Genomic DNA, 27394 nt, shown 5'->3' on the forward strand with positions numbered 1-27394 from the left:
CACATGGAGTGTGCTGCCAACGGTGGTGGTAGTACAAGCTGATACACTTTAGATATTTAACAGACTCTCAGACTGGCACATGGATGAAAGGAAAATGAAGGGAAGATTCATCTTGGATTAGATTAAAGGGTCAGCACAATGTTGTGGGCCAAAAGGCCTGTACTGTGTGGTATTGTTCTGTATAGCTGGGGCTATACGGACAAATTGAAGGAGCTGGCATTCACTAATTCATAAAGAAAAGAAGTTATTTTGAGCTGACAAAGGGTCCTTAACTTGAAATTGTAATCCAATTTCCTTTGCAACAGATGCAGCCTGACCTGTTGAATATTCCCAGTCATTTCCTGGGAATTGCTGGATTATTCCAACAGTCATGGATGGGATCATCGAATGTGCTCTCACCTTGTCACCAATTTCTCTCTAGCCGCCACTCAGAATATTTTAAAGCTGAAGTCCCACGGACCTGCAAACCCGGAGATCAAGCAAAGTGCATCCAACCCAACCGAATTTAGGCATACGGATGATAGAGAAATGGAGCACAACGTAGGAGAGGGTAGGTTTTAGAGGTTAAACCTGTGGGCTGAAGGGCTATACTGTACTGTTCTTTGCTCAGGTGAAGCCATGTTCTGTGTACCTGACTGTCACTTCACGGAGGTCACTGTTGCGGTTCAGGTCAGTGTGCATCAAGGAAGTGGCTCGGAGAAAGTGATCCTTTTGGGCTCCAGGACAGAGGTGAGCTGTAAGTAAGAAGAGTGACAGTGAGAAATAGAAGAATTATTTTGTTGCTTGTGTTTTCACTGGTGTATGTCTTGTTCGACTGAATCACGTTGCATGTAATGACTGATTTCACTGACCAATTCCCCACCCACTCCTGTCCATTGCTAATAGGAACTTTCAGAGATACAGCCCAGAAAGAGGCCATTCAGCCCATCGAGTCTACACCAACCACCAACACTAATCCAACATCAATCTCAATTAACAGGAATTCTGCAGATGCTGGAAATTGAAGCAACACACATCAAAGTTGCTGGTGAACGCAGCAGGCCAGGCAGCCTGACGAAGGGTCTCGGCCTGAAACATCAATCTCAATTTTTATCCCTAGATTCTGAAGCTTACATACATGCTAGGGACAAGTTACAGCAGGGGTTCCCATTAACCAAGGGGTCTGTGGATTTACAAGGACCAACCTGTGCTTCCTGAAAGGTGGGAGGAAACCAGAGCATCTAGAGGAAATCCACATTATAAGAGTTAAAGTTAAAGTCTGTCCTGAGCCTTGTGGCCCATCAGGCCAGTGCTTATGCCGGTTTCTGTGGCGTGAAGCAAGTGAGAGTACGAGACTTCCCCCTCACCCCCCACCGGAAAGGATGCCAGTCTATCGCGTAGTTACCCCCAGCATTTGCCGGTACCCATTTTCAGCTGGGTGGACTCGAGCAGTCTGTGGTTAAAGTGCCTTGCTCAGACACAACACGCTGCCTTGGCCGAGACTCAAACCCATGACCTTCAGATCGTGGGCCCAACGCCCTAACCACTTGCCCACGTGCCACACACACTATGAGGGGGAGAACGTGTAAACTCCACATAGACAGCACCTAAGGTCAATATTGAACCCATATCCGGCAAGGTGAGGCAGGCATCTACCAGCTGTGCCACCATGCCACCCTACTGCACGGGCAGCCTGCCACCCTACTGCACCGCCATCACCGATTGGGGTTTGATTCCAGCCACTGTCTGTGAGGAGTTTGTACGTTCTGCTTGTGAGCCCGTTGCTTTCTCTGGGTGCTCTGGTTTCCTCCCACATTACAAAGACGGTTGGGTTTTGGTTAGTGAGTTGTGGTTTTGCTTATGTATTTGTTCATCTATTTTATTTACTGAGACACGTGCAGAATAGCCTCTTCTGGCCCTTTGAGCTGCGCCAACAACAATCCTAGCCTAATCACAGGACAATTTACAATAACTTACCAACCGATACATTTTGGACTGTGGGAGTAATCATAAGCATTTGGAGGAAATCCACACAGTCAAGGGGAGAACGTACAAACTCCTTACAGAAAGCAGTGGTAATTGAACCCAGGTCACTGGTTCTGTAAAGCGTTGTGCTAAACACTACGCTGCCATATTGCCCCTAGTAAATGTCATGGCGTATGCCGTCCATATTAAACCTGATTCAGACTGCACATCCTGGTGATGGGGGATGGATCCTGCATGGACAAAGACAGAACGTGCCAACTCCACACCTGAGGTTAGGACTGAACCTGGCTCTTTGGTGCTGAGAGGCAGTGGCTCTACCCACCGTGTTGGCACAATCTCGGCCTGCACTGGTACAGACACAAAATTACACTTTTCACTGTAGATTTGGATGTTTGATGTACATGTGCCAAATAAACCTAATGTTATCTTAAAATCAGACACAAAATGCTGGAGGAGTTCAGCAAATGAGATAACATCTAACAAATAAAGCTAACGTTATCTTAAAATCAGACACAAAATGCTGGAGGAGTTCAGCAAGTGAGGCAACATCTATGGAGGGGAATAAACAGTCGACATTTGGAGGTCAGCCTGAAGCAGTGACTGTTTAATTCCCTTCGTGGATGCTGCCTGGCTTGTTGAGAACCTCACAACCGAGAGATAATCTGTAGATGCTGGAAATCCAAGCGACACACACAAAATGCCGGAAGAATTCAGCAGGGCAGGCAGCACCTATGGAAAAGAGTACAGTTCTGGTAAAGGGTTTCGGCCCAAAACGTTGGCTGTACTTGTTTCCACAGATGCTGCCTGGCCTGCTGAGTTCCTCCAGCATTTTGTGTGTTGTTCAGAACCTCCAACATTTTATTTGCGTTATTTAATATACCCAGTATCTGCAGAATATCTTGTGAGACAACCCTTGACAGTGTCCTTAGCAAAACAACCATTCAGCCCTCTTCCCAAGCTGCCAATTCTCTCACCACTTTAGAAGTTTGCCCATATACTCAGACTGTACTTTGGGCAACTCCCCTAATTTCATTCCCACTCAGAATTCATCCTTCTTCCTGATTAAATAGTCATAGTCATACTTTATTCATCCCGAGGAAAATTGGTTAAACACCAGTTAACACCAGTCTTGTACGTTTACCAAAGCAGGGAGCACTGAGGACACCTACAAAATGCTGGTGAACGCAGCAGGTCAGGCAGCATCTATAGGAAGAGGTTCAGTCGACGTTTCGGGCCGAGACCCTTTCTCCTATAGATGCTGCCTGTCCTGCTGCGTTCCACCAGCATTTTGTGTGTGTTGCTTGAATTTCCAGCATCTGCAGATTTCCTCGTGGCTGAGGACACCTGCTGGTTCCTTTCTAGATTGCACATACTCCTCCTTGGTGCCTTTTCCAATGTGAGTTCAATGACAAGTGACTCTGTGCTGTTTGTGATCAAGCATTCATCCTAAGGGATAGACTGTTTCACACACAAACAACCAGCCCTCAGGCAACTATCAACTCCAGGACTAAAACCTAAAGAGCAACACACACAAATTCCTGGAGGAGCTCAGCAGGTCAGGCATCATACATGGAGGGGAATAAGCAGCCAATGTTTCAGGCCGAGACCCTTCATCAGGATTGGAAAGGTAGTGCGTGCAAACGCAATGGCCTCTCGGGAGCTAACCAAAGGTACTTGTTCTTTGGAAGATTTGTTTTTTTTACGATCCAAAGACAATTCTACTCCAAGAACTTCAAGTACTGCAGGGCTACTCTGTCAGTGAGCTGCTTGTTGATCGGAGTAGCTGGACCGGTGTTGGCAGTGGAACCGGCCGATGCGTCAGAGGGACCAGCCAGGATGTTGGAGAAGGAGCCGAATGATGTGTTGGGAGAGGCTGGATGAAGTTTTGGAGGGGCTGGCCGGGGTTTGGAGAAGGAACCAGTCGGGATGTTGGAGAAGGAACTGGCTGATGTGTCGAGGGGAGCAGCTGGGATGCTGGAGAAGGAACTGACTGATGTGTCGAGGGGAGCAGCTGGGATGCTGGAGAAGGAACTGGCTGATGTGTCGAGGGAAGCAGCTGGGATGCTGGAGAAAGGGCTGGATGGGATACCGGAGGAGCCCGCCGGGATGTTGGAACAACTGGTTTGGGTACAGAGGAGCTGACAGGGCTGCAGACCATGTTGCTGCCTGCAACTTGGAAGCATTTAAGTAGGCGCAGTATAACAGTGGGAAACTGTCTCAGATATTTCACTTGCGATCGCAAGACTCTGTTGGTCAGAGACAACGCAAGTCCCTCAGGCCTGTTACTCTTGTCTGGCGGAGGGACAATCGACATCGGAGCTGTGTAACCTCGTTGTAGCGAAGACTAGGTTGATAGATTCTTGATTAGTCAGGGCATGAAGGGATATGGAGAGAAAGCAGGAGATTGGGGCTTAGAGGAAAATTGGATCAGCCATGATGAAATGGCAGAGAAGACTTGATGGGCCAAATGGCCGAATTCTGCTCCTATATCTTTTGGTCTTATGGTCTAAGCTTCGGGCTCGCTTGCTGCTGCAGACCGGATGAGGGCATTATAGTGTAGCGTCCGCGCTCAGCTGGGGCTGGGCTCACCCACTGGTGCTGCCCTCCCTGGTCGAGCGGGATTGCGAATGATAGACTGGATTGCATGCATCTGCACACTGCTGGGAGACTGTACCACTGATAGCCAGACATTTTCGGTCAGGGTCTTGGATTATAAATATGTTCTTTTTTGAGTGAAAATGTTTCTTTGCTTGCTGTTTTGAATTATGTTACTTGCTATTTTGAATGTTTTTGCACCTTGGCCCCACAGGAACAGTCTCATTCAGCTGTATTTCTGTACAGTTTAAACTTGACTTCATTTGAAGTGCTGGGTGACAGCAGGTGAGGGGGAAGCTGGGTGAAGTAAGGATCTGGAAGGTGCTAGGTGGAAGATATAAAAGGCTGAAGAAGAAGAAACCTGACCTGCTGATTTCTATTTTTCTATTTCTTTTCTGATTGAAGCCTGAATATCTCAGCATTGGAGTTTCATATACCAACTGAATGATGCAAAATGTAACAGCGGAAAAGATTGTAATTGTTTTTATTGTTTAATGAGTGGGAAGAAACACTTTACCAAACATTGTTACTGGAGAATGGACACTTTGTGATGACAGGGCAAGAGGAGAGCTTCTCTGTGTGGTTACCCAGAACTCGTTCCAGTTGACTCATGTGCAGCCTTCATGTATATGAGAATAAACATGCGAACACACACAGACCCACACAACTATATACTGACCTGTGAATGAACACACAGACCTACACTACTATATACTGACCTGTGAATGAACATGCGAACACACACAGACCCACAGAACCATATACTGACCTGTGTATACTGACCTGTGAATGAACACCCAAACACACAAAGACCCACACAACTATATACTGACCTGTGAATGAACACACACAGACCTACACAACCATATACTGACCCGAGAAGGCGCGCACACACACAAACCATATACTGACCTGTGAGTATATGCTGAATGCAGTCGTAATGAGCGAAGTTAAAGCCAAGTAAGTTGCAGGTATTCCTACCAAGTAAAGTCTCACTTAGGTGCACTTCTAACCCATTTAAGGAGGCCAGGGAACTGTGGTACTGTGGAAGAAGAGAAAGTGGTTAGAAATACAGAGATATAATCAGCCGGCTCTATGTAAATTCAGTAGATACTGGGTCAACCCAGAGATACCAGTGCACCTGAAATATGGAGACTGGTTCTTTCGCTCATGAATACTGAGAGGCTAACAGAGGGAATGGTGAAATTGATCTTTAAAGGTCGGCACAACTGAAGGGCCTGTACTTTGCTGAAGTGTTTGTGTTCCGTGAGCACTGCATTTGATATCCAGAAGTGTAGTGTGCTATTCAGGAATTGGGGCAGTGGCTGCAGGCAAAGTTGCCAGTGAGAATGGTTCTATTTCAACATTTGGGTAAATACATGGATCGGAGGGAATGAAAGGCACAAATCATAAACAGGAGGAAGTCTGCAGATGCTGGAAATCCAGAGCAACACACACAAAATGCTGGAGGAACTCAGCAGGTCAGGCAGTGTCCATGGAAAAGAGTAAATAGTTGACATTTGGGCTGAGAGCCTCCTTCAGGGGGAGGGGTAAGAGGCCAGCTAGAAGGTGATAGGTGAGGCCAGGCGAGTGGCAAAGGTCAAAGGCCAGAGAGGAAAGAATCCGATAGGAGAGCAGAGTAGACCAGAGGAGAAAGGGAAGGAGGAAGGGATTCAAGGGGAAGTAATAGGCAGGTGAGATTAAGTAAAAGGTCAGAGTGAGGAATGGGGGAGGGGGAATTTGTCTACCAGAGGGAGAGATCGATATTCATACCATCAGGTTGGAGGCTACCCAGATGTTAGGCATGAGTTAGTTACTTACAACATCTTCAATAGCCCTGTGATTGACTCGAAATCCTTCTTCAGCCAGAAGGGACATTACCAACCCTTTCACTGTGTGAATGTACAGACTCAATTTCACCAAGTTCCCGTGGTCTGTGAGTTCATGGGTCAAGGACGCAGTGTCCTTAACATCCGCACCATCTGCTTTGTACCCTGCAGGAGTATCTCCAGCCGTGGCACCATGGCTCTGCTGAGTATTACTAGGAAGAGAGCTCTGATGTTGCTGTGAGGGCAATTGCTGATCATCAGTAGATTTGACAGCAGCATCTTTCTGCTCTTCCCCACAACTGTTTTCAGAATGAGACGCAAGGCATGCAGTTGCAGCATTACTCTTGTTATCTAATCTGTCCTCTATCAGTTCCATGTAGAGATCAACAAAGTGCAAGGAGTCTGCCTCAGAATGCTCCTCATCCAACTGTAGTGATGACCAAGAGCGTCCAGGGGAGGAAGACAATGAGGCTTTGCTCTGTGGCTGAGAATGTGCACTCTCTGAAGAACTGCAGTCAAAGTCTATTGGATGAGATTGCATGGTGTGTTTTCCTTGATAATTCTGGACTGAGTCCACAGTTGGTGTGTCACTATCTTTGGAGCTTGGATACAAGGTCTCAAACTCTGTGTAGTTTCCACACTCCACCTGACTCAGTTCCTCGGGGTCTGGACAGTCTGACAGTGTTCTGGAGGGTAGTGGTTTCTGAGCCCTTTCCTCCAATAAACATGGCTTTGGGCTGTTGGGTGATCTGCAGAATGATCAGAAAAATGCAAGGCGTTTCAATTTTACATCATCGCAGCTTCCCAAAGACCAACCTCTTCCTCTCTGCTAACCCTTCACTGGAATATGGTTCCACCACTTTGTTCCACCTCACAATAGTCACTGGTTTATTATTGTCCAATGTATTTATTTATCTATTCATATTTATCATGTATTGCTTTGTAATGCTGTTGCAAGAAAGCTTTTCATTACACCAGTGCATACGCGGATTGTGCATTTCACAATAAACTCAACTTTGACATTTGGATTTGCATGCCAATTGTGAGCATTTGAACAGGGCTGTACAATGAACCACACCCAGTCCCCTGCATAACTCACCCATAAATCCATTCAATCGAATACTGCCGCAGGGCAGCAAATTCCTCTTCGGTAACAAATACAGTCAAAATAGTCACATCCTGAGGTAACGGGACATCTGTAAACGGGAGACAGAAGCAGAAATGCTCAGTGCAATAAGGCAGTCCTGTTGTATTCACACAGTAGCAAGCCAGCACCTGGACCCCAATCAAGCTCACCTTTGTTTAAATATCTATTCAATGAAGGCATTTCCTTAGTGAGCAGTATTCCTTATCCCATTATCCCTTTACACAAGTTGTTGTTAGGGGTTTTATATAGACCCATGGAAGGGCTGAGCCAGCATTTGCCCTTCCGTAGTTGCCCTTGAGGTGGTGAAGTCTCTGAGGAGCGGCTCTGCCCGTAATACTGTTAGGAAGAGTGACCTAGCACTTTGACAAGCAACAGCAACGTATCTCCAGGTTGGACTTGGAGGGTAACATGCAAGTACTGGGCAACTGCTGCCCTTGTCCTTCTGGCTGGCAGCAGTCAACAGTTTGTACGTGTGAGCGAAGTGTGTGGGTGCATGAAAAGCAGCTAAAGAACTTGTTGTTGTTGTTGCTGACTGTGTGGTTCTGCTGAACATTGTGGACATGCTACGTTGGTGCTGGAACGCGTGGAGACACTTGTGACATTTCCCCAGCGCGTCCTTGGGCTGCATCGACAACACATTTCACTGAACGTTTTGATGCCCGTGTGAATTTGAATCAGGATCAGAGATTGAGGGTTCTTAGTGAATTGCAGCAATGCATCCCGTTGCTTGTACAAACTTCCGCGACTCTACGTTGGTGTTGGAGTATGTATTCCGAACACCATGAGCAATTTTATCCTACACTGAACACATGAAAGACAAACCTGGTTCACCCTGTTTACAACATTTGGAACTAGTTCTCGGCAGACCGTGACCATGAAAATATGGAAAATCATGGTAATGAAATGGCAAACAACTTTCAGTGAAACCACAGCAACTTCCTACAGGAATTTTGTACTGACAGAGCATCTGTGCCTGTTATTACTCCACTGATTCTACAGCACCTTAATTAGAACCAAATCTGTTAACAGGAGAGAACATTTACAAGGATGTTGCCAGGACTCGAGGACTCCAGTTATGGGGAAAGTTGAATAGGTTAGGATTTTATTCCCTAGAACGTAGGAGATTTGATAGAGGTATACAAAATTATGAGAGGTATAGATAGGGTAAATGGAAGCAGGCTTTTTCCACTGAAGTTGGGTGAGACTACAACTGGAGGTCATGGGTAAAGGGTGAAAAGTGAAATATTTAAGGGGAACAAGAGGGGAAGCTTCTTCACTTAGAGGGTGATGAGAGTGTGGAATGAGCTGCCAGTGTATGTGCTGGATGTAGGTTCAATTTCAACATTTAAGAGAAGTTTGGATAGGAACATGGATGATAGGGATACAGTAGGGTCCCAGTGTTGGTAGATGGGATAGGCAGTTTAAATGGCTTCAGCATGGCCTAGATGGGCTGAAGGGCCTGTTTCTGCTTTAGTGCTCTATGATTCTAAAAAGTCTGCACAGAAATGTTTCAATCACATGAAACTCTGAGGGTATGCTGATGAGTGTGCAGGGAGAATATGAGGAATATATTAAAAGTCACCAAATAATTACCATCAACGAATCACTTGTAGTACCAGAGGAAACAACACACTGGACCACTGTTACACTGCTATCAAGAGAGTTTACCGTGCTATTGCATGCCCACACTTCGGAAAGTCTGATTACCTGGCGGTACTTCTACTCCCTGAAACTGAAGACCGCAGCATCAGTGGTGAGGACCAAGAAGATATGGACAAGGGAGGCACAGGACTGCTTTGAATCGGTGCACTGGACTGTATTCGGGGATTCACCTTTGAATCCGGACAAGTATGCCCCAGTTATGACCGACTTCATTAAAACCTGTGTGGATGAGTGTGTGCCTATGAAAACTTGCTGAACATTTCCAAACCAAAAGCCATTGATGAGCCAGGAGGTTCCCTGTATGGTGAGGGCTAGATTTGTGGCAGTTAAGTCTGATGAACCAGAACTGTACCAGAAAACCAGGTAAGGCTTGTAGAGGGCTACTTCAAGAGTGAAGAAACAACTCTGAGCAAGGTTGGAGGCAACATTGGATGCATACCAGCTCTGGCAGAGTTTGCAGGACATTACTTCCGACAAAGCAAAACCCAACAGAATGAATGGCAGTGATGCTTCACTACCAGACGAGCTCAATGCCTTCTATGCCCACTTTGAAAGGGAGAATATAACTACAGCTGTGAAGATCCCAGCTGCAGCCGGTGACCCTGTGACCTCTGACTCAGAGGCCGATGTCAGGCTGTCAGGAGGATGAACCCTTGCAAGGCGGAAGACCCTGGAGTACCAGGTAAGGCTCTGAAAACCCATACCAACCAATTGGCTGGAGTATTCGAGAACATCTCGACCTCTCACTGCAACGTGCAGAAGTTTCCAACTTCTTCAAGAAGGCAACAATTATACCAGCGGCTGAGAATAGTGTGAGCTGTCTTCATGACTATCGTCCAGTAGCACTCACATCTATGGTAATAAAGTGCTTTGAGAAGTTAGTCATGACTAGACTGAACTCCTGCCTCAGTAAGGACCTGGACCCACTGCAATTTGCCTATCGCCACAATAGGTCTATGGCAGATGCAATCTCAATGGCTCTTCAGAATCAAGTTTATTATCACTGGCACGTGACGTGAAATTGTTAACAGTTCAATGCAATACATAATCTAGCAGAGAAAATAATAATAATATACAAACAAGTAAATCAATTACGTATATTGAATAGAATAAAAAAAAATGCAATAACAGAAATACTGTATATTAAAAAAAAGTGAGGTAGTGTCCAAAGATCCATTGGCCATTTAGGAATCAGATGGCAGAGGGGAAGAAGCTGTTCCTGAATCGCCGAGTGTGTGCCTTCAGGCTTCTGTACCTCCTACCTGATGGTAACAGTGAGAAAAGGCAATGCCCTGGGTGCTGGAGGTTGTTACTAATGGACGCTGCCTTTCTGAGACACCACTCCCTAAAGATGTCCTGGGTACTTTGTAGGCTAGTGTCCAAGATGGAACTGACTAGATTTACAACCCTCTGCAGCTTCTTTCAGTCTTGTGTAGTAGCCCCTCCATACTAGACAGTGATGCAGCCTGTCAGAATGCTCTCCACGGGACAACTATAGAAGCTTTTGAGTGTATTTGTTGACATGCCAAATCTCTTCAAACTCCGAATAAAGTATAGCCGCTGTCTTGCCTTCTTCACACAGCCTTAGATCACCTGGACAATACAAACACCTACATCAGGATGCTGTTTGTTGACTATAGATCAGTGTTCAACAATATCATTCCTACAGTCCTGATTGATAAGCTATAGAACCTGGGCCTCTGTACCTCGCTCTGCAATTGGATCCTCGACTTCTTAACAGGAAGACTACAATCTGTGCAGATTGGTGATAATATCTCCTCCTCGCTGACGATCAACACTGGTGCAGCTCAGGGGTGTGTGCTTAGCCCACTGCTCTACTCTCTCTATACCCACGACTGTGTAGCTAGGCATAGCTCAAATACCATCTATTAATTTGCTGGTAGAATCTCAGGTGGTGATGAGAGGGGGTACAGGAGCAAGATATTCCAGCTAGTTGAATGGTGTCACAGCAACAAACTGGCAGTCAGTGTCAATAAGACAAAAAGAGCTGATTGTGGACTTCAGGAAGGGTAAGACAAAGGAACACATACCAATCCTCATAAAGGGATCAGAGGTAGAGAGAGCGAGCAGTTTCAAGTTCCTGGGTGTCAAGATCTCTGAGGATCTAGCCTAGTCCCAACATATCGATGAAGCTATAAAAAAGGCAAGACAGTGGGTGTATTGCATGAGGAGTTTAAAGAGATTCGGTTCATCACCTAAAGCACTTGAAAACTTCTATAGATGTACCATGGAGAGCATTCTGACAGGCTGCATCACTGTCTGATATGGGGGGCGGGGCTGTTGCACAGGACTGGGAGAAGCTACAGAAAGTTGTAAAATTAGTCAGCTCTATCACCGGTACTAGCCTCCACAGTATCCAAGACACCTTCAAGGAGTGGTGTCTCAGAAAGGCGGTGTCCATTATTATAATAATTATTAAGGACCCCCATCACCCAGGATATACTCCCGTCTCGTTGTTGCCACCAGAAAGGAGGGACAGTTGCTGCTAAGTTAACAAATGTCATGACACATGCTGGTGATAAAGAACCTGAATTCTGAGATTAAAATGTGTAAATGGGTACTTGATGGTCAGTCCAGAGCTGGTGGTCTGAATGGCCTGTTTCCATGCTGTATGACTCTGGGACTTTACCACCAAGAACACTGAGGGGACAACACCCCACTGCATCACCCCACTATCCTGACGTGAAAAATCATTGCCAGTCCTGATCATCACTCAGTGAAACCCTGAGTCACCCATGTCCAGAGCACTGTGACAGCACCTTCACCAGAAGGACTGCAGTGGTTCAGGAAATAGCTTCCTGCCGCCTTCAGGAAGGGAATAAATGTATTTACCTTCTATGAGATCTCCACAGCATGTCAACTACAATGAGTTTTATTTCCAAGTTAAACTGGAATAATCTTATTTTTCTTGCATTCAAACAGCTTTAATGGGGGTGTTTTGGTTCTGTACTTCAGCTCTGTGATCTTGGTTCAGCTCTCTGTTTGCAGACCAACGAGACGGTAATAACCCAGATCAGATTTGTCCTGATTTTTGACGACAGATCTATCCAAGTAATTTTCCCTTTAGATGTATAGCTACAGCAGGCGACTGAAAAAAAGGGCAGCACAGCCGCTGAGCAGTTATCATCCACACGTTTACAGCGAAAGTGACCCGGGTACAATTCCCACTACCGTCTGTAAGGTTATCATCCACATGTTTACAGTGTCAGGGACCCGGGTACAATTCTCACTACCGTCTGTAAGGTTATCATTTACACGTTTACAGCAACAGTGACCGGGGTATAATTCCCACTGCTGTCTGTAAGGTTATTATTTACACGTTTACAGCGACAGTGACCGGGGTATAATGCCCACCGTTGTCTGTAAGGTTAGCATTCACACTGTTACAATGTCAGGGACCCAGGTACAATTCCCACCGCTATCTGTAAGGTTAGCATTCACACTTCGACTGCGACAGTGTACTATTCCCACCACTGTCTGGAAGGAGTTTGTACGCTCTCCCCATGTCTGCCTGGGTTTCCTTCAGGTCCTCAGGTTTCCTCCCACTTTTCAAAGGTGTTTCATGTTGGGGCCAAACCCCAGCTCATCCTCGGACAGTATTGGTCATTGACAAAAAACGATGCATTTTTCTGACTTGTGACAAATAAAGGTAATCTTTAATCTTTAAAAAGTGTGGGCAAATTGAACGAGTTCAGTTTGGCAAGTGGGCAGGCATGGAGAAATTGAACTAAAAGACCTGTTTTCCAAGCTATAGGTCTCTACGACCCTTTGTCCTAGAGGGTCATTCTTTGATGATTCAGCCTGAAAGTCAGTGGCCATGGACAACTTGGTACTAAAGGCCTGATGTCCATATGCTGTTCAGCTCTATGACCCTGTGCTTGATGGTCATTCCTCCAACATTTTCTAAGCTCATGTGTAAAGACTATGCTCTTGGGTGAAGTATTGCAACAGGTCTGAGTACCTGGATCCTATACAGCAAGGAGATTACAGCTGGGAGGCACACAACATTTAAGAATGAAGTAAAAATGAAATCATACCTGATCTCTCTGTCAGATTCTGGAAAGAGAAAGGCAGTGATCCAATTAATCCTTGTAAACACTATACAAAAATATCAACTAACACTTCAGAACATCTAGCTTCTGATGAATATCTGTATAATCCAGATACCCAAAAAAATATGGAATATTATCAAATAAATTCACACGTGTGCTTCTCTGAAATTATTAGGTGGGCATTTCTGATACAGCAGAAAGCGACCTTCCTAAAGGTAGAGAGACAAAGAAACAGAAGGGACGAAGAGTTGGGGAGGTAATCTGGAAGCCGAGCTTGTAATTTAAAAGCCATGACCATAAGACATACAAGCAGAATTAGGCCACTCGGCCCATCAGGACTGTTCCATCACTCAACCAAGGAACGCGAATCAGAAAGGTTCTGGATCAACAAAAAAATCTACAGGAAATCTGTGGGTCTAGCAGCACCCGCGAGAGGAAAGGAATTCAAGATATTTCGGGACAAAACACTGCATCAGAGTTTCACTTTTAAGTTTCACTGTATGTTTTGATATACATGTGATAGATAAACAAATTAGCATCTGCAGATTCTTCTTTCCCGAATAAAGTGTGGAGTTCTAACCATGTGCAGTTTTGGTACACAATTAATTTAGGACTGAGAGACGCTGCCACATGTTTGCAGCTTTGAGAAGATTGAGTTCCCAGGAACAGTGAGCACGTTACAGTCGATTGAAAGAAAAGATAAAGGTTACAGAATGTGAGATTCATAAGGATTTCCCTAAGCCTGATAATATTATTCAAAGCTTAGATAAGCTCAAAACTTCAAGCCTTAATAATAATCAGGACAGAAAGATACGTTAGTCAAATAAAACGAGAAGTACCTTGGAGGCAGCAGGATCAGAGGAGTTGATAACACTCAGCAGAAATGTCATCCAATCAGAAAGGGGAACCCAATGTAGCCCAAACACATAGGGGAACCCAAAGTAGTCCAAACAGATAGGGGAACCCAATGCAGTCCAAACAGATAGGGGAGCCCAATGTAGTCCAATCAGAAAGGGGAGCCCAATGTAGTCCAATCAGAAAGGGGAACCCAATGTAGTCCAATCAGAAAGGGGAACCCAATGTAGCCCAAACACATAGGGGAACCCAAAGTAGTCCAAACAGATAGGGAAGCCCAGTGAGGCAAAAAAAACCATCCATGCTTAACAAGGAAACCAGGAAAATAGTAAATCAGAAACTAAAACCTAGCGCATGGCAAAAGTTGGAGATAGGCCAGAGTACTGGGGCCTTTTTAAAACTAACAGTGGGCTGATTAGCTAATAACGAAGCAGAAAGCCAATGTTGAGAAACTGGCAAGTAATATTAAAACAAACAGAAGTGTTCTAATGGATATAGAAAAAGGAAGAGGGCAGCTAAGACAAGGGTGGGAACCTTGTGGGGGGCAGGGAGAGAGAGAGAGAGAGAGACAGACAGACACATACACACACACAGACACACACACACACACACAAATTAGTAACAGGAAGCAGTAATAGCCTAAACAAATGTGAATCTGTAAGTTCACTGGAGGCTGGAGGCCTAGATGTAGCCTGACCTGGGGTTGGAGAGCTGTGAGTGGCGGGGGAGAAATGGGGCGTGTTTTACTCTTATTCAGTTGAACGTCATACATAGAACATAGAATAGTACAGCACAGTACAGGCCATTTGGCCCACAATGTTGTGCCGACTCTCAAACCCTGCCTCCCATATAAGCCCCTAACTTAAATTCCTCCATATACCTGTCTAGTAGTCTCTTAAACTTCATTAGTGTATCTGCCTCCACCATTGACTCAGGCAGTGCATTCCATGCACCAACCACTCTCTGAGTAAAAAACCTTTCTCTAATATCTCCCTTGAACTTCCCACCCCTTACCTTAAAGCCTTGTCCTCTTGTACTGAGCAGTGGTGCCCTGGGGAAGAGGCACTGGCTATCCATTCTATCTATTCCTCTTATTATCTTGTACACCTCTATCATGTCTCCTCTCATCCTCCTTCTCTCCAAAGAGTAAAGCCCTAGCTCCCTTAATCTCTGATCATAATGCATACTCTCTAAACCAGGCAGCAACCTGGTAAATCTCCTCTGTACCCTTTCCAATGCTTCCACATCCTTCCTATAGTGAGGTGACCAGAACTGGACACAGTACTCCAAGTGTGGCCTAACCAGAGTTTTATAGAGCTGCATCATTACATCGCAACTCTTAAACTCTATCCCTCGACATATGAAAGCTACCACCCCATAAGCTTTCTGAACTACCCTATCTACCTGTGAGGCAACTTTCAGGGATCTGTGGACATGTACACCCAGATCCCTCTGCTCCTCCACACTACCAAGTATCCTGCCATTTACTTTGTACTCTGTCTTGGAGTTTGATCTTCCAAAGTGTACCACCTCACAATTCTCCGGGTTGAAATCCATTTGCCACTTCTCAGCCCACTTCTGCATCCTATCAATGTATCTCTGCAATCTTCGACAATCCTCTACACTATCTACAACACCACCAAACTTTGTGTCGTCTGCAAACTTGCCAACCAACCCTTCTACCCCCACATCCAGGTCGTTAATAAAAATTACGAAAAGTAGAGGTCCCAGAACAGATCCTTGTGGGACACCACTCGTCACAACCCTCCAATCTGAATGTACTCCCTCCACCACCACCCTCTGCCTTCTGCAGGCAAGCCAATTCTGAATCCACCTGGCCAAACTTCCCTGGATCCCTTGCCTTCAGACTTTCTGAATAAGCCTACCGTGTGGAACCTTGTCAAATGCCTTACTAAAATCCATATAGATCATATCCACTGCACCACCCTCATCTATATGCCTGGTCACCTCCTCAAAGAACTCTATCAAGCTTGTTAGACACCATCTGCCCTTCACAAAGCCATGCTGACTGTCCCTGATCAGACCATGATTCTCTAAATGTCTATAGATCCTATCTCTAAGAATCTTTTCCAACAGCTTTCCCACCACAGACGTAAGGCTCACTGGTCTATAATTACCCGGACTATCCCTACTACCTTTTTTGAACAAGGGGACAACATTCGCCTCCCTCCAATCCTCCGGTACCATTCCCGTGGACAACCAGGACATAAAGATCCTAGCCAGAGGCTCAGCAATCTCTTCTCTCGCCTCATGGAGCAGCCTGGGGAATATTCCGTCAGGCCCCAAGGACTTATCTGTCCTAATGTATTTTAACAATTCCAACACCTCCTCTCCCTTAATATCAACATGCTCCAGAACATCAACCTCACTCATATTGTCCTCACCATCATCAAGTTCCCTCTCATTGGTGAATACCGAAGAAAAGTATTCATTGAGGACCTTGCTCACTTCCACAGCCTCCAGGCACATCTTTCCACCTTTATCTCTAATCGGTCCTACCTTCACTCCTGTCATCCTTTTTTTCTTCACATAATTGAAGAATGCCTTGGGGTTTTCCTTTACCCTACTCGCCAAGGCCTTCCCATGCCCCCTTCTTGCTCTTCTCAGCCCCTTCTTAAGCTCCTTTCTTGCTTCCCTATAGTCCTCAATAGACCCATCTGATCCTTGCTTCCTCAACCTCATGTATGCTGCCTACTTCCTCCTGACTAGATTTTCCACCTCACTTGTCACCCTACTATTCTTTATCTTCCCCACCAGGACAAATTTATCCCTAGCATCCCGCAAGAGATCTCTAAACATCGACCGCATGTCCATAGTACATTTCCCTGCAAAAACATCATCCCAATTCACACCTGCAAGTTCTAGCCTTATAGCCTCATAATTTGCCTTGCTCCAATTAAAAATTTTCCTGTCCTCTCTGATTCTATCCTTTTCCATGATAATGCTAAAGGCCAGGGAGTGGTGGTCACTATCCCCCAGATGCTCACCCACTGAGAGATCTGTGACCTGACCCGGTTCATTACCTAGTTCTAGATCTAGTATGGCATTCCCTCTGGTCGGCCTGTCCACATATTGTGACAGGAATCCATCCTGGACACACTTAACAAACTCTGCCCCATCTAAACTATTGGACTAATCAGGTGCCAATCAATATTAGGGAAGTTAAAGTCACCCATGATAACAACCCTGTTATTTTTGCACCTTTCCAAAATCTGCCTCCCAATCTGCTCCTCTGTATCTCTGCTGCTACCAGGGGGCCTATAGAATACCCCCAGTAGAGTAACTGCTCCCTTCCTGTTCCTGACTTCCACCCTTTGACTCAAAAGAGGATCCTGCTACATTACCCACCCTTTTTGTAGCTGTAATAGTATCCCTGACCAGTAATGACACCCCTCCTCCCCTTTTCCCCCTCTCTCCTTTTCCCCCTCTCTCTATTCCTTTTAAAGCACTGAAATCCAGGAATACTGAGAATCCATTCCTGCCCTGGTGCCAGCCAAGTCTCTGTAATGGCCACTACATCATAATTCCATGTATGTATCCAAGCTCACAGTTCATCACCTTTGTTCCTGATGCTTCTTGCATTGAGGTACACACATTTCAGCCCTTCTATCTTACTGTCTTTACACTGTTTATTCTGCTTCTCTTTCCTCAAAGCCTCTCTGTATGTTAGATCTGGCTTTACTCCATGCACTTCTTTCATTGCTCTATCGCTCTGGGTCCCATCCCCCTCACAAATTAGTTTAAACCCTCCTGAACCATGCTACCAAACCTACCTGCAAGGATATTGCTCCCCCTCGAGTTCAGGTGCAACCCATCCAATCTGTACAGATCCCACCTTCCCCAGAAGAGATCCCAATGATCTAAAAATCTAAAACCCTGCTCGCTGCACCAATTCCTCAGACACGCATTCAACTGCCATCTCCTCCAATTCTTACCATCACTGTCATGTAGCACTGGCAGCAATCCTGAGACCGCCACCCTTGAGGTCCTGTTCTTCAGCCTTCTGCCTTGTTCCCAAAACTCACACTTCAGGACCTCATCCATCTTCCTGCTTATGTTGTTGGTGCCAACATGTATCACGACTTCTGGTTGCTTTCCCTCTCGTACTAGGATGTCATGCACCCAGTCAGAGACATCCTGGACCCTTGCACCCGGGAGGCAACAAACCATGCGGGTGTCCTTCTCACGTCCACAAAATCTCCTGTCTGATCCCCTGACTATAGAGTCTCCAATGACGACAGCTCTCCTCTTCTCAGTCCCACCCTTCTGCACCACAGGGTCAGACTCAGTGCCGGAGGCCCTGCCACCGTGGCTCACACCTGGTCGGTTGTCCCCGCCAATAGTATCCAGGATGGTAAACTTACTATTCAGGGGAATGGCTACAGGGGTGCTCTGCACTACCTGTCTGCTCACCTTCGCTTTCTCCCCTCTGACTGTCACCCAACGACCTGCTTCCGACAGCCTAGGTGGGACTACCTCCCTGTAGCTCTCATCTATGACTGCCTCATTCTCCCTTATGAGTCGAAGGTCATCCAGCTGCTGCTCCAGGTTCCTTACATGGTCTTCCAGATCGCCCAGCCATATGCACTTCTGGCAGATGTGACTCTGCGGGAGAGGGGAGTTCCCCCAAGACTGCCACATCTCACATGACAGGCACATCACCGTCTCAGGAGACATTGTAAAAACAAGCCATGGGTTTGCTAAGTTGGCGCTGCAATGTATGGGCTACACCAAAGCTCATCTTTAGGCTGTGCTGGTTGTTAATGCAAATGTTGCATTTCACTGTATGTTTCAATATAAATCTGATAGATAAATCTGAATCTAAATCCACTATGCAACAATTTTCATTGTTGAGGACACTGCAAATATCTCAAGAATAACATATGTGCTAGTTTCAGATGGGAAGGATGAACTGGGATAAAGCACTGGGAAAACAAAGTGGGAGAGAACTGTCCATAAGACCATAAGATATAGGAGCAGAAGTAGGCCATTCGGCCCATTGAGTCATCCCCACTCCCCTGCTTTCACCCCATACCCTTTGATGCTCTGGCTAATCAATAACCTATCTATCTCTGCCTTAAATACACCCAATGACTTGGCCTCCACAGTCGCTCATGGCAACAAATTCCACAGATTTACCACCCTCTGACTAAAGTAATTTCTCCGCATCTCAGTTCTAAAAGGACGTCCTTCAATCCTGAAGTCGTGCCCTAATAACTTTGCAAGTAAGTAATAAATTTGGAATGGTATTTTTTGATGTTTAGATGAGGGGTGATCAAAGTTCAAAGTAAAATTTATATCATATTGAAACATACATAATAAAGTCGTAAAGGGATAAGGTAGGTAGATGCTGAGAAAGTTCCACTAAGGGAGAGTCTCAAATGAGGGGGCAGAGTTGCAAGATAAGTGGGTAGTCATTTTAGACTTAGACTTGCTTGACTTCCATCTCACTTAAATCTCTGGAAATTTCTACCTCAGAGGACACTAGATATTTGGAGATACTTGAAGAGGAAGTAGATAGATTTTTGATAGATTAAGGAACTGGAGGCTGTGGGGAACTGGTACAAAAGAGAAGGCAAGCCTGGGGCAGATGTTTATATTGAAATTGGTGGGGCAGGCTTTAAGGACTGTAGCCTTCTTCCCCTGCTCTCCCCCCACACCCCCAGTTTCTTGAAAGAACTCTTACGCAAATCAGGGAAGCCAGGAATGATTGACAGTGTGTAAACAGACATTAAACCTCCAAATGAGAGCACACCATCAACTTTACCCGGTAAAATTTGTGGATAGCAAAGGCTGATTGGTGAGAAAGAGAAGTGAACCATTTTTACACATCTAAGGGCTGTGTGAATTTAGCACAGGCTTTTCAGTGCTTCATCAAAGTCCCCTGGATGACAAGAGGACACAACCCCTTTCAACACCAGAGCCTTTGACCAGACATTGTTTCAATCACTAATTGATGAGGCATTTGCTTCTCAATGAGGCAAATTTACTAAGCTCTCCAGCACTGCAGAAGCCTTAAGGGAGTGCCTTAAAAGAACCTTCATCATGCACAGAAGCTAAGGAATAAAGGTAAATACTAAGGGATACAGCCGTACAAATGCCTGCACCACAGTTTGGGTTGTCGCACAGTGACCGAAGACAGATCGAAGAAAACATTCAAGAAAGGTGCAAACAGATATTATGGTGGGATGACTTAACTCCTCCATCACTGAAAATTACTTTCTATGCAAAAATATTTTGTATTCTTTCAGAGAATGGTTTAAAATTTTCACCAAGTAAATCACAGCTCTGCAGTTGCTCTTTAAACATTTACCCTGTGTAAACAATGATTCATTGACTCACCTGACCACAGACGCCAGGCTGGTAAGCCAGTATCTTGGCTGTTATTTCTGGCAGAAGTTGAGAGCTCACTATTCTGTGGAAATTTAAACACAATATATATTAACACCTTGACCGTAATAACTTTTATCCTCCCCCATCTGAAATCACTGAGTTTGACTTCCGCGAGCTCCAACCGTTTTCTGTCCGTTCCCTGAACATCCTTCAGTCTCATGAAAACCAGGGCTGCAATGTCCACAGGCAATGAGAAGCCTGATCCTCAGCTCACCTCTGCATATAGAGAATCGAAGTGACAGCTACATCCACAACTCTAATCCGAGGATGTTGAAATCATTCTGACTCTCCCATCTTACTGAATTTTTTGATGAGGTTACTAGGAAAGTTGACGAGGGTAAAGTGGTGGATGTTGTCTATATGGACTTCAGTAAGGCCTTTGACAAGGTTCCACACGGAAAGTTAGTTAGGAAGGTTCAATCGTTAGGTATTAATATTGAAGTAGTAATTGGATTCAGCAGTGGCTGGATGGGAGATGCCAGAGACTGGTGGTGGATAACTGTTTGTCAGATTGGAGGCCGATGACTAGCGGTGTGCCTCAGGGATCTGTACTGGGTCCAAAGTTGTTTGTCATATACATTAATGATCTGGATGATGGTGTGGTAAATTGGATTAGTAAGTATGCAGATGATACTAAGATAGATGGCGTTGTGGATAATGAAGTAGGTTTTCAAAGCTTGCAGAGAGATTTAGGCCAGTTAGAAGAGTGGGCTGAAAGATGGCAGATGGAGTTTAATGCTGATAAATGTGGGGTGCTACATTTTGGTAGGACTAATCAAAATAGTACATACATGGTAAATGGTAGGGCATTGAAGAATGCAGTAGAACAGAGGGATCTAGGAATAATGGTGTATAGTTCCCTGAAGGTGGAATTTCATGTGGATAGGATGGTGAAGAAAGCCTTTGGTGTGCTGGCCTTTATAAATCAGAGCACTGAGTATAGGAGTTGGGATGTAATGTTAAAATTGTACAGAGCATTGGTAAGGCCAAATTTGGAGTATTGTGTACAGTTCTGGTCACCGCATTATAGGAAAGATGTCAACAAAATAGAGAGAGTACAGATTAGATTTACTAGAATGTTACCTGGATTTCACCACCTAAGTTACAAGAAAGGTTGAACAAGTTAGGTCTTTATTCTTTGGAGCGTAGAAGGTTGAGGGGAGACTTAATAGAGGTATTTAAAATTATGAGGGGGATAGATAGAGTTGACGTGGATAGGCTTTTTCCATTGAAAGCAGGGGAGATTCAAACAAGAGGACATGTGTTGAGAGTTAGGGGGCAAAAGTTTAGGGGTAACATGAAGGGGAACTTCTTTACTCAGAGTGGAGGCTGTGTGGAACGAGCTTCCAGCAGAAGTGGTAGAGGCAGATTCGATATTGTCATTTAAAGTTAAATTGGATAGCTATATGGACAGGAAAGTAATGGAGGGTTATGGGCTGAGTGCAGGTCCGTGGGACGAGGTGAGAGTAAGCGTTCGGCACGGACTAGAAGGGCCAAAATGGCCTGTTTCCGTACTGTGACGGGGTCCTAAATTACCCCTATGAACTGTGCTTTTGAAAAGGGGGGGGGGAGAAAGAGACTGAGAGAGACTGAGAGACTAACTTTTGGACTGTCACTTTAAGGCACTGGGAGTAACTTTTGGATTTCTGCTGAGTTGGGAGAGAGAGGGCACCGTGCAGCTCGTAAGTCTCTATGGTGACCAAGGGTGGCATTATTTGATGGACAATCGATGTTATAAGTTCTCTGGAATATGTTTATACTTTCTCCAAGGACATTTGCCTGTTTGTACATTTCTTACACAGACAAAGGAGGGAGGAGTTATTTGAGAGACAGCTGGTACTCAGTGCAGTGAGATAAATAAGAGGTCAGATGACAGACCTCAGGCACATGTTTTTGGACACTGAATGAGCTTTGTTGAGCCCACAGAAAAAGTGGGATTTTGGAGGATTGATCATGCGGATCGATCAGTGGCTCTTGCAGTGAGAAAAGGGATTGACAGGTGGGGAGTTGTCCATGTGTCCACCCTTGCCTGGGTTGATGGCTCCACCACAGAAAAACGGTCCCTTTTGTTGTGGTCACAGTCGGTGACTTTTAAAGGACTTCAGAGGACAACAGGAAGATCGATGGCATCAGTTCATCTGAAGACTCAAATCTTCCCCCCCCCAACCCCTCTCCATCACTACTCAACTCAATACCACGAACTGAACTGAACTTTACTCATCTATTTAAGACTATCTATCTAGACTTGAAGAAGCTTGGATTTCATATATCTTTCCACACTTACTGATTTACTTACTTACATATAATCATTGCTAACCTGTTTGATTTATCTACACTTATGTTACTGTATTGCATAGTTACTAATAAATACTATTAATTAATAGCAATAGTGGACTCCAAAGTGTTTTCCATTTCTGCTGGTTCGTTAACCCATCACGGGGTACGTGACAGTACTGTAATGGTTATATGGTTATATAGCTCTAACCTTATGGACCACAGTTAACTCATGATGAAGCAGGCTGCCTTGTTCAGTTAAGGTGCACAGTCTTCAAAGGGCTATATTTGAGACTGTGACTATACGCTCTGGAGTGTAGAAGGTTACCCAGAGATAGAGTTGACACAGGGTACTATGAAGGATAATGCAAAAATGCAGATGTCCAGTAACTGTGGCTACAGGTTGTCCACGTGACTGTGATTGCACCTCAGAGTCTAGCCCAAATTGTGTTTGGATCTTCTGCACCGAGTGAATCTTCAACCATCTGGAACCCAAGCATCTGGCCAGATGTCAGCTTCATTAATTTATCATGTGTATGTTGAAATGTTTTGTTTGTGTTAACAACCTAACAATGTGCTGGGATCAGCCTGCAGGTGTCGTCACATGTTCTAGCGTGCCCACAATGATCAGCAGAACAACACAACAACAGGAGAACAAGCCTCCTTTCTCCATCCCATCCACCCACTCATACCCACATTCAGACCTCCAGTACCAGGACAGGCTGTCTTTGGGCCCCCAACCTCCAGACTTGGCCTGCACTCACAGACCTTGGGCCTCTGACTTCCAGGTGCACCAACACAGGGGTTTTGACTATAGGGCCTTGACTTCGCTGACTTTAGTCTTTGATCTTCAGGCTTTGATTTTCGGTATCAAGCCCAGGACTTGCCAAATCACAGTACTTCAAACCTTTGGACCTCGAATTTCAACCCTGGGACTCCTGACCTTGGGGGGGGGGGGGGTCATCACTGGCCTGGACTCCCTCTCAGCTAAAAGGTACAGTACACCCTCAAGTATTTGAAATTTCCACCCTGTCTGTCTCTCATCATTTTACGAATTATGAATTTCCTTTTGGACTGTCCCTCTGACTCTGAAACAATCTAAGTTTGTCAAACAGTAACACAAAGCACTGGAGCAAGTCTGTGGGTCAGGCAGCATTAATGTGGGAAATGGAGTGTCAATGATACTGCCTGACCTACTGAGTTTTTCCTCGCACTTTATTCATTGCTCCAGATTCCCAGTGTCTGCAGTCTCTTGTTTGTCTAACCTCTCCTAATAGCCAATGCTCTCTAATCTAGGCAGCATCTCTTCTGCACCCTGCCCAATGCCTCCACATTCTTCGTGAAATGCAGCAACCAGAACTGCACACAAAGTTTGCAAAATGCTGGAGAACTCAGTGGGTCAGGCAGTTTCTATGCAAAGGCATAAAGAGGCAATATTTTGGGTTGACACCCTTCAAGCAGTCCTAATGAAGGGTCTCTGACCAAAACATTGACTGTTTATCCTGTTCTAATAATGCTGCCTGACTTACTGTGTTCATCTAGAATTTTGTGTGCTACCCCCAGATTTCTAGCATCTGTGGAATCCAGGATCCAGCATCTGTTTGTGATTTGCTGTTCACAATATTGCTAGTGTGTCCTAATCAAAATTCTTTTTGCAAGTGCAGTACGACTTCCTGTCTTGAATAGTTAAGTCAATTGCATGTGTATTAAAGCAGATTTTCCTCAATAAATCCATACACCCTTGAACAAAACCTGCTAATGGAGATTAGGGTCAAGCAAGTGGTGTGTAGACTTACAGTTTTTTGTAGAGGATGCATCCGGCCAGGATCTCCGGGCAACGCTGGCAGTTCTGTAAAATGAGAGCAGCTTTCAACAGCAGGAGGGGATCCACCTGGTGGAGACAGACAGCAGAGAACTTGTCAGCACCTTCCACGTTAGACCAGTGTACAGGTAAGCCAAGCAGAGACTGAGAATGGGAAGAGAAGGACAGAGTTTAGGTCATTTGGCAGAATGGTCACCGAGGCTACACTTTGCATTGATAAATCCACGCAGCTTCAGACCAGTGTACAGGTGAGTGAAGCAGAGACAGTGTGAGAAAGGGAAGAGAAGGACAGAGTTCAGGTGCGGTGCTTGGCAAAGGGGTCACCTGGACTACACTTGGTATTGATAAAGTAGAGCAGGACACAAATAACAGATTGGATGCATATTGAGCAATAAATAGCATTGTCAAGGATTTCCATCCATTCCATAATCTCTTTGACCCCCTACCATCAGGCAGGAGGTACAGTAGTATTAGGACAAGGACTTTTAGGAAGGAAAGCAGCTTCTTCCCCCAAGCCATAGGACTACTGAACTCCCTGCCACCACCCTGATTTCATCTCGTATGAATTGCTGCTAGTGTTACACTGTTTACTTTTTAAACTTGTGTCATAACTGCACCTGATGTTAAGTGTCAGTCTTCTGGAATATATTTTATATTTTGTGAATTTATTGACAGTAATATTACTTTATGTGTTGATTTATTCAGTATGTACTGTGTTGTGCACCTTATTCCAGAGGAACATTGTTTTCTTTGCGATTTACATGTATGGGGCTGAATGACAGTAAACTTGAACTTGAGATGGAAACAAAAATGAATAGAAGATTGATGTAAGATGGGGCTGATACATGGTGGCTCATTTCAAACTACTCCGTACAGATCTACCTACATTTCATCGTTCCCCTCTTTTCAACGCACTGTGTAATGATCTGATCTATACGTACAGTGTGCAAGGTAAGCTCTTCTCTGTATCTCAGTACTGTGACGATAATAAACCCATTCCAAAGCAAGTGTTAAAGATGTACAAGATGGTGAGTAGCACAGAACCAGTGGACAGCAACTGACTTTTTCCTAGCGCAACAATGGCTAATATCACAGGGCATAATTTTAAGGTGATTGGGGGTAAGTATAGGGGGATGTCAGAGGTAAGGTCTTTTTTTATTAAATGCAGGCTGTAGTAGGTGTATGGAATGTGCTGCCAGGGGTGGTGGTAGAGGCAGATACATTAAAAATATTGAAGGGACTCTCTGGAACATGGATGAAAGAAAAATGGAGGACTATGTGGGAGGGAAGGGTTAAATTTATCTTGGAGGAGGTTAAAAGGTCAGCACAACATTATGGGTTGAAGGGCCTGTACTGTGTTGCATTGTTCTTTGGCATTGGTAAGGCCAAATTTGGAGTATTGTGTACAGTTCTGGTCACCGAATTATAGGAAAGATGTCAATAAAATTGATAGAATACAGAGGAGGTTTACTAAAATGTTGCCTGGGTTTCATCTCCCAAGTTACAGAGAAAGGTTGAAGAGATTAGGTCTTTATTCTTTGGAGCATAGAAGGTTGAGGGGGGACTTGATAGAGGTGTTTAAAATTATGAGGGGGATTGATAGAGTTGATGTGAATAGGCTTTTTCCATTGAGAGTGGGGAGATTCAAACAAGAGGACATGAGTTGAGAATTAGAGGACAAAAGTTTAGGGGTAACATGAGGGGGAACTTCTTTACTTAGAGTGGTAGCTGTGTGAAATGAGCTTCCAGCAGAAGTGGTTGAGGCAGGTTCCATGTTGTCGTTTAAAGTTGAATTGGATAGATATATGGACAGGAAAGGAAAGGAATGGAGGGTTACGGGCTGAATGCAGGTCGGTGGGACTAGGTGAAAGTAAGAGCTCGGCATGGACAAGAAGGGCCGAGATGGCCTGTTTCCGTGCTGTAATTGTTATATGGCTCTATGTTCTACGATCAAGCATCAAATGCAATAAGCAGAATTTGTTGAAGGAAAGCATTAGCGGTGTACCCAGTAACCTAGAACTGGTTCTATCACACCAGTACTTGAAGCAAACATTATATTTCCCCAAATTTAGTTGGCTTTTGCCAGTCTGGGCATGGTTCAGGTAATAATCCAGAGATTCACAGTAACACACGCAAAATGGTGACCTCAGCAGGACATCAATGGAGAAGATTTAAAGAGTCAATGTTTTGGGCTGAGATCTTCATCAGGACTAAGAGTAGAGATTCCATCCGCAGAATCTCTTGAGTTTACAGTCCAGAGATTATTACCGTTCAGGCTCTGGTTCTCAATCTGGTGCCGAGCTGTTCATACCATCTCATTACAGCCTTTCTTGGTCCTGTAGATTTATACTGTCAGAGTTTGTTTTTGCAGCATTTGGACTTCTTCCAGGCCACGCACCCAGGCTTCATACAGGAGGCAGGAGGAGGCAATAATGGCTGCAACATGTCACCCAGTCCTTCTAGACCAAGAGCCTTAATATACTGGTAATGTGAAATAGGCATCTGTTAGTCTCGTGAGACCATGGATTTGCACCTTGGAAGGTTTCCAGGGTGCAGGCCTGGGCAAGGTTGTATGGAAGACCGGCAGTTGCCCATGCTGCAAGTCTCCCCTCTCCACGCCACCGATGTTGTTCAAGGGAAGGGCATTAGGACCCATACAGCTTGGCACCGGTGTCGTCACAGAGCAAAGTGTGGTTAACTGCCTTGCTCAAGGACACAACACACTGCCTCAGCTGAGGCTCGAACTAGCGACCTTCAG

General features: G+C 45.0%; 1 protein-coding gene across 1 annotated transcript in view; it reads right to left on the minus strand.

The window, feature by feature from the left end:
* The window catches only part of hps4 (HPS4 biogenesis of lysosomal organelles complex 3 subunit 2), a 77739-nt gene that overhangs the window by 9374 nt on the left and 40971 nt on the right, over positions 1-27394 (minus strand). The window contains exons 6-12 of the mRNA XM_063034637.1: positions 24611-24705; positions 20490-20562; positions 13257-13275; positions 7489-7585; positions 6382-7138; positions 5473-5602; positions 632-734 (exon numbers count right to left, since the gene is read on the minus strand). Of these exons, the coding sequence (XP_062890707.1) occupies positions 632-734; positions 5473-5602; positions 6382-7138; positions 7489-7585; positions 13257-13275; positions 20490-20562; positions 24611-24705 (1274 nt within the window). The remainder of the gene's footprint in view (positions 1-631; positions 735-5472; positions 5603-6381; positions 7139-7488; positions 7586-13256; positions 13276-20489; positions 20563-24610; positions 24706-27394) is intronic.

Source organism: Mobula hypostoma, chromosome 27, assembly GCF_963921235.1.
Source record: "Mobula hypostoma chromosome 27, sMobHyp1.1, whole genome shotgun sequence".
NCBI classification, from domain to species: domain Eukaryota; kingdom Metazoa; phylum Chordata; class Chondrichthyes; order Myliobatiformes; family Myliobatidae; genus Mobula; species Mobula hypostoma.